The sequence below is a fragment of the Perissodus microlepis genome, chromosome 13, assembly GCF_051167445.1.
Source record: "Perissodus microlepis isolate ML-2025 ecotype Zambia chromosome 13, ASM5116744v1, whole genome shotgun sequence".
Lineage (NCBI taxonomy): Eukaryota > Metazoa > Chordata > Actinopteri > Cichliformes > Cichlidae > Perissodus > Perissodus microlepis.
This window is the reverse complement of record NC_140473.1, coordinates 8,848,204-8,855,903: the sequence shown is the minus strand read 5'-3', so window position 1 is coordinate 8,855,903 and position 7,700 is coordinate 8,848,204. Positions and strand designations below refer to the sequence as shown.

General features: G+C 44.3%; 1 protein-coding gene across 1 annotated transcript in view; it reads left to right on the top strand.

Moving 5' to 3' along the window:
* The first annotated feature begins 1,076 nt into the window (after positions 1–1,076).
* ptk7b (protein tyrosine kinase 7b) overlaps positions 1,077–7,700 on the top strand; it is a 69,203-nt gene continuing 62,579 nt past the window's right edge. Inside the window, exon 1 of the mRNA XM_084947944.1 lies at positions 1,077–1,710. Coding sequence (XP_084804070.1) covers positions 1,590–1,710 — 121 coding nt within the window. The 5' untranslated portion in view covers positions 1,077–1,589. The remainder of the gene's footprint in view (positions 1,711–7,700) is intronic.

The window sequence follows — 7,700 nt, the reverse complement described above, 5'->3', positions numbered from 1 at the left end:
CTCCCTCAGGAATTCATTTTGTGAATGAACTTGTTTTCTATATCTGCCCTCTTGAAAAGGATTTACTAACCCTCTATTAATCCTCTAAAGTGTTTCTGTCAGCCACAGTCATCCGTGGGCCAAGTGGACCAGCAACGTGGCTTTGGGCCCACACATATCCCCAACGGTGGCGCCAGCAAGGGGCCGTCACCTCGTGGTCAGAGTGATGTGAACTCACAGAAGGTGTTAACAGGGACATGCATTCCTGCTGAGGTCTGTGAGGTCCCCTCAGTATTGTAGAGTCTTTACTTTAAGCTATAAAGACGACTGTTGTTGTGAATCGATGCTTTTTGTATGCATAACACCGAACTGAGAGATAGTACAACATTAATTAGGTTAGTAATCTGCAAACACGTAAAAGCGTGCAGGAATTACAGAGTGAAAAAAATCTGACATGTGTTTCTTTTGGACCAGTTATGTTCATTTTGTAAATCTTCTGCATAAAAACAACTTTAAGATATTGAAAATATAAAACATTTGAATAAAAATCTGAATTATTTGAGTGATATGTAAGGTTTCTGTGTAAGGTAACAGTGCTCAGGTTGAACCAGAGGGTCGCGGTGTTGTATTCCTTATCCCACATCAGGCACGGCCACCGGAAGCTGCACCCGAGGAAAAAGAGGGAATAACACGTGAAGTAACCAGAGTGACACGGGAAGTTTAATTTCAAAATAATATACATTTGTTTTTCCATGCCGGTTACTTAACAGCATCAATGGCATAGAAAACAGTGTCTCGATAATATTGAACACGTAATTATTTAAAAACATGAGTAAAGTTAATAAATAATAAATGTAGTAGTAGTAGTAGTAGTAGTAATAATAATAATAATGATAATGATCTATTGGACTATTACTGGCCTCACCCAGCATGAAAAGACGGATAAACTAAATTAAAATACATGAATTAAAGGTTAAAATATACAAATGAGAAATTGTGGAAAATTGGGTATTTAAAGTCGTCCTTGTTTGTTACATTTATTTTGAAAATTCCGACAGGAACTATCGTATGTTGTTTCCGCCCACTTAACTCTGGAGTAAAAAAATCACCCAGGCGAGTGGGAGGAAGCCAACTTGGAAACACGGCGGAGAGAAACTCCCTCTTGTTGGAGAGCGAGGTGGTCCAGCGGCTCTGAGAGCGGGCACACGGCGGGCAACACAGACCAGGCTGTAATGAACCACCGCAGCCTAAATTCACAGCAGCCCTCCCCCTGCGAGCCACCTGGAAGTTTAAACTTCGCTTCAAACTTTCGGCGGGGCATCTCAGTCTGAACTCGTTCACTCGTTTTGTGTGAGCAGGCTGAAACCCGAAGCGTCCGCCCCACATGTTTCTGTTGTGCTCTCGCTAGTCTCCGGAACAACCAGGTGAGCAGGCCGTCTCGCTTTTCCCGGGAGGAGCCGCGCAGGCAGCGGTGTTGGTTTACCTGTAAGCACACGGTGACGCACGGATCTCTTTGACGCTCACCCCCCTGCTCCTGTGTTTCGCGCTGCGGCTCTCCCGTAGCCGCCGGAGAACAGCAACCCGGGAAGCCGCCGAGCACCGGGACGGTCATGGATCAACGAGGAGGGAGCGAGACCCGGCGGGGGGAAGGCTGGAGAACCCCCGCTGCGACTACCAGGAGGAGAATGCCGGTGGATATGATGTATGCTGTGGGCTTTATCTGCCTCCAAGGTTGGTAACAAGCTCCTCTACACTCCTACTACGAGCAGAGCACATATGGGTTTTATTTACTCCAGAGCATCCAGATACTGTAACTCCAGAAGAAGGAGTTTAAAAACATAAATAAGTGCTGGTGGAGCCAACATGGACCTCCATGCTTTTGTGACTACTTATGTAGCTGGTTGAAGTTGGTGCACTGTTGGAACTCCGTGCAAAGAAGGGCTGCTACAGAGAGTCAAAGGTGATGCTTGCTGACTTTTTCATTCATGCAAAGAAAGTCTTTGTTGTACGTAGTGGAAATTTAAAGAAGTTAAATTTTGTCGGGCAGGGAGCGGTGGTCAGTGAGGAAAAGGGGGGGTACCCCTCCCCCACTGAGCCCGTTTTTTTTAAGGGGGGGGGACTTGATTTTATGAGATAGAAAGGCAGTTTGTTCCAGGACTGAGAGAAAACTTCAGGGAAGGTAGAGTGCGGGGGGGGATGAAGAGTACAAATGCTTTTAAATTGAAAGGTTTGAAAATGTTAAACACTTTCTTTTTCTCACAATGCTGCAGCTCTTCTGTTTGCATATCACTGTAATTACACAGTGATTAAATTTCTCATCTGCAGCAGCAGAGGGGAATGATGGGATGATAGCTGGTTGTAATCTATCACTGAAGCAGCCCTGCCATGTCATTAAGTGTTCCCTTGAGTATACTTCCAACCTCACACAACACACTGGATACGCCATTCCTTGATTATCATATTCATAACTCTGTTTTGGGTGTTTGAGCTGCCTCTCAGCTTTGGCACGCTGCATCATGCGTGGCGGTGGAGAGGAGCTACAAAAAGTGGGGTAAAAAAAGATAGTCACGATCCTTCTCCGTGGCCTCCCACGGCGTGAAGCCTCTCCGGAGTTCATAACCTCAGCCGCAGAGCGAGAAGAAAGCCGCAAGAAGATCCTTCCCGAGTTTGTGCAGAGGAATGCTGCTATCATGCCGGGGGATCGGGATCAGAGACTCTGTGTTCCTCGTGTCAAAACTGAGTCAAGTTTTATCTGATCTGCACAGATTGGGCTTTTTCTCGCTCTGTCGGCGCAGCAGTGATGGTCAAAAGTGGCTGAAAAATTCCTTGAAGTTGAAGTGTGTCTGGTGCCCACCCCCCTCCCTCCCTCCGTCCCTCCCTGCCCCCTCTTTTCCAGTCTCCTCATGGTGCCCGCTTCGGGGGATGAATGTGTCCTCTGTGTGCAGGCAGCAGCAGGGGAGACGGAGGCAAGGAAGGCAGTGGGTTAGTGTTTATAAAATGAATGAATAGAGCCAAGCCAGGTACCTTCACGACAGCCGTGCTTTTTAACCCAACCTTAGGAATGCCCTATTTTTGTATTTTTTTTTTCAAAAAGGGGGCCTCTGAATGGGTGAAAGCGCCACAGAGATCTTTACTCCCCACATGAAGCCGTCCGCACCAAACACTCCATGTTCCTGTGGCCAAATATTTATTGAGATCTGTCTTTATTTTGACTTGGCAGTCATAACTCCTTGCTCGGCTCTCTGCTCCTCTGTTGATCTGGTTTCTATTTGTAGCCGACGTGACGTGGCAGCCCTCTGGAGTACATGAAAGCCACTCATCCAGTCAATGTCCATAACGTTAATGCAGCATCTCTCTTATCTGCTCATCTATGGTGTATTTTTCATCATCTTTGCCTCTTTGTTTCTCTCCCCGTCCTGAAAGATTTATGTGAAAAAATGACTGGGCTGGTTGCAGAGGAGCGTCTCTTGTCAGGCCCTCGTCTTTGATCTTTCTCCCTCTCTCTGTCTCGGGCAGCTGGAGAAAATCACTCTATCACGCTAATAATCATCATTTTGCGATGATTAATGCACATCCTGTCCAGCTTCTTCTTGGGAATCACTTCTGAGTTTAGACTTTGTTTACTGTGTGGATGTTCTCTCCGGCTTTTCAGAATTTGCTATAAAACAAAACGCTGTTGCTACACTGCGCAAACCACGGAGCACAGCACTGGATCTGTTCATCTCTCAAAAAGGGGAAGAAGGTTTCAAGTAGAAGGATGCAAGATGTCAGTATTATCCCAAAGCTCTCCTATCCTGGAAAGTCGACCAGTGGCTGTGAGGATGCCTCGCTGGCCTACCCACCTGCTGTTTCTCTATTTTAAAATCCATACGCATCCAATTTATGTTAGCCCTGCTGGGGTTGAAGGCTGTTTGGCTGCACACAAGGCGGATTCTCCGAATGCTTAAAGTCAGAGGGGATGGAGGGATGTAGACTAAACAAAGACAGAAGTGCATTGTGTTGAATTTGGAATTTGTCTGTTTACTATCAGAGGCGTGCGCAGCTGTTTCTAATAACTGTGGTGAAACTGAGCTATTGACTGTGGAAAAAAAAATAAATCCATATATATTTGATTGGATTGCAGTACAGACCGCAGCATGATTGTCTTCATGCATTTTGAAATTTCATCATAAGATGATATTGAGAAAGACCGATGAACATCTGTGCTGTGCAATGCATCACCTAACAGCAGCCTTTCTACACGCGTTATATTATTCCTCTTATTTAATGATCTGATGGTAAATTTTCTTTTCAGTAATAAAAAACTCCTCATGCCTCATTTTGTAGCTGATGGGTGTTTCAGAGTTCGGTTGCTTAGGTGGCCTTCTAATGTAATGTCATTACCCTGCTTTCTATCATCTCTATTAACAGTATCAGTCACGCCTACACAAAAGTGCTTCAGTCGCTCTCCTTGAAGTTTAGAAAACATTAAGTTGCGTTGCCAGTGGTAATTTGGCCTGTTGTCGTTGAATGGCACTGACTTTCTTTTGGTCTCTGGGTTGCCTTGTTTAGTCCGATCCCCCGATTTAGGATTTTTTAAGACCCATACTGATATTTCTTTCAGTCACACTTAAAATACAGAGTTCCCTAAAATTTATTATGTGTAGTTATTTATTTACTTGTTCACACTCTGTTGATCAGCCTGTTGAAACTCCCCAGTGTCCATGGCTGACCTTTATCTGTGTGCCTTCAGTTTTGCAGTTTGGTAAGATGTGATGAAAAGATTAAACACTCAAAAAATGTTCTTTTTTTTACTCTGTCAGAAATAAATATAAGCAAAAGCAAAATAAACACAGAAAATACAAATATTTGTTCATCTTCTTTTTTATCGTAATTGATTTTTGAGAATCTCCCAAATACCCCAGTGACAAAGACAAATGATCCGGGTTTCTCTTCTCCAATTTATGTTATTTATTGAGCAATATACTCTCAATATAAGCTGATGGTTATCAGTTATCAATACCTCGTGTTAATATTGGCCACAATACAGCCCCAGCCAGTTTACCGGTTAGTCAGTAAGAACAAGAATCAAGAACAGGTCCAATCTGTGACATTCATATGCCTGTAAGTGTTATAAATGCTGGCGTGTCACAACAGTGAAGCTTTTGCTCATCTGAGTCACAATCGCACCTTTTTTTCCTGCTATTTTCAGTTTCTACTGTTAATTAAACAGTTGTGTTGACACTGAGAAGCCTCAATGATTCTCGATCAGTTTTCTGTGAGTGGGAGGGGGGAAAGGGAGCAGCTGAAGTATTGATACGCAAATGGACCCATAAGCAGACTTGATAAAACCCCTTGGAAGCAGTTAAATAGCACAAACCATTCCTGTTAGAGCATAGACCAGCGTTACAAAGCAAAGAGGAGAGGAATGTCCCAGCAGCCGTTTAGACCTTTAAAGAGTAGGTAAACAAAGGCATGCAATGAAAGTAATGAAAGCTCTGCTGTATTTAGCTACCGGGCCTTAATGAATATAATGAGTAACACCTGTGTTTATCTACGCTCTCGTGTCAAAATGTCTTCCGCGGATTTTGTCTGTACAGATCGGGGTCTCGGCGCGTTTGCGCATATGGGAGACTTTAACTGGTAGCACTGGTTGTGTGAACAAGGGGGGAGGATTTCTCAGCGTCTTCGGTGGCTCTTATTTCTGGTCGTTTATCAGCCGTGTTTATTCAGGTTTAGGTGAAGCCTTTTGAACTCCACGGTCCCCTGTTTTCCTAAGCCGGCTTGCATTCACTCCCATTATGGAAGGCTCTTTTCCCAGGGGGGAGGATCTTCTTGCACTCTTGCAGAGGCTACACTCATGGCAGCCCACTGGGGTCCATGTCATTTTTAAATTGATGCGTCTTCATCATCTCGGTTTTCCGTCCTTCCAGCGACCCCGAAATCGATCTAGGTGTGCCAGCTTTAAGGATGCTGGGAACTGGAGGCGCACAGCACTGTCGAAGATTTGTCAGCTGGCAAACGCATGTCACTGTGATGCCTCTGCACATCGTCTCTCTTGTGTCAATAAAAGCCTTCTTTTTTTATGTTATTTTTCTTATGGGGAATAAGCTCTTTTTCGTTTTAGTTTTCCTGCCAGCTAAATGAGTTGTTTGGAGTCATTTTGAAGTTATGGATCAGTGGTTGCCAAAAGCAACACTCTCACCAGCCCCAGAGGGAGAGTAAAGAAAGAAAGATGGATGTGATAGCTTATAAGATGTAGTGTTGACTACTATTTTCCAGGCGCTGACATTTAATGTTTGGTATGTGCACCTAAGGAAGCTTACCTGCTGATATGTGCAGGTTTATTTTCTTTATACTGACCCACTGAGTGCTGCATGCATGTCTGTATGATGCTGTGCATGCGTGTGGTTGCGCTGGCTCCTGCTGCAAGGCCCTGTGGTCGTGATTGGAATCAACCCTTGTAGCTCTCCTGTCTCCGTTTCCTTGTTTCCTGTTGCAGTTGGTTTGTTGCTTCTCGTGCTCGACCGTCTCATGTGGAAGGATCGCTCTTGTTTATCGACTCGGTGCCTCTACGGCTCTGTCTCCTGTCTGGACTGGACTAGCGGTTAACCCCACTTTACTCTTTTTGTGTTATGGACAGAAACTATAGCGTTTTCAATTACTTGCCTACCCAGTTGGGAAATTTATCAGAGCTCAAGTTATTTTCATTGGTCGCCATTGACTTGTTATAGATCCTGTAATAAATGAATCTCATTTTGACTTCTTTTATTTGTGTAACCAGCAGACATCTGTTTGGGCTCTACTGGTAAGTCTGATTAGCCAAAGCAACACTTGTTAAAATGTCTTATTTTAGAGGATTGGATCTAAATTAGAGGTTTTTAAGATTTAAGGTGGGAAATGTTTGAGTTTGAAAAGGACAAGCACACACGCACCTACTCAGCTACACTTTTTTCCCATCTTTTATGATAATTAGGCGTCATCTGGAATGAGCTTTCACAGCCAGTCGAATGCCTTCACACATTCCTGGAGAGTTACTTTCTAACAAGAACGCTAACTTTGTGCTGTTTGTCTTACAATCGCTGCAGTGAAAGGGAAAGTAATCACTGTGGTGACAGAGTCTGGAAAATCCACCTTATAAAAGTAAAAATGTGCAGGGTCTTTTGTTTTTTGTTGAAGGTTTGGCCCACATGAGGCCTGCCTGAGATTGCATTGAGGGTGTTTACGTTGGGGTGTTGTATATTATCTTATCTCCTGATCCTTTTCCCAGGTCCGGTCTCACTTGTGAAGGAAAAGGTGAAAGCGTGAACTAACTGGTCTAATAAATCAGATCAGGTTTTCTTCCCTCGTTCGCTTGATGTCTCACTAATGTGACATTATTATTCTCTTATCAGATGACGTGCGTGACATCTTCTTGCCATCCTTCACCTCCACCCTGTCTAATCTGCTGTGGCTGAAATCACCCTTCTGCTTTTAGTGATAACCTGTAGTATCACATTTACCTTAAAAGATGAAATACATGTGTTTTTACTAGCCTGACACACTGCAGCTGTAACCCGCTCAGACGGTTGTAAATCCTTACAACTTTTCCCCCTGCAGGGCAGGTGCGAGGCCCTGGCGAGGGGAGGCTTCGGAGTGAAACAAAACCCCAGTTTTGTTCTCGCATTGGTGCCAAAGCATGCGCGGAGCTAACGTCGCATTCAAATGCATCTGATTGAAACGTGCAGGAATGCCTAATTTGG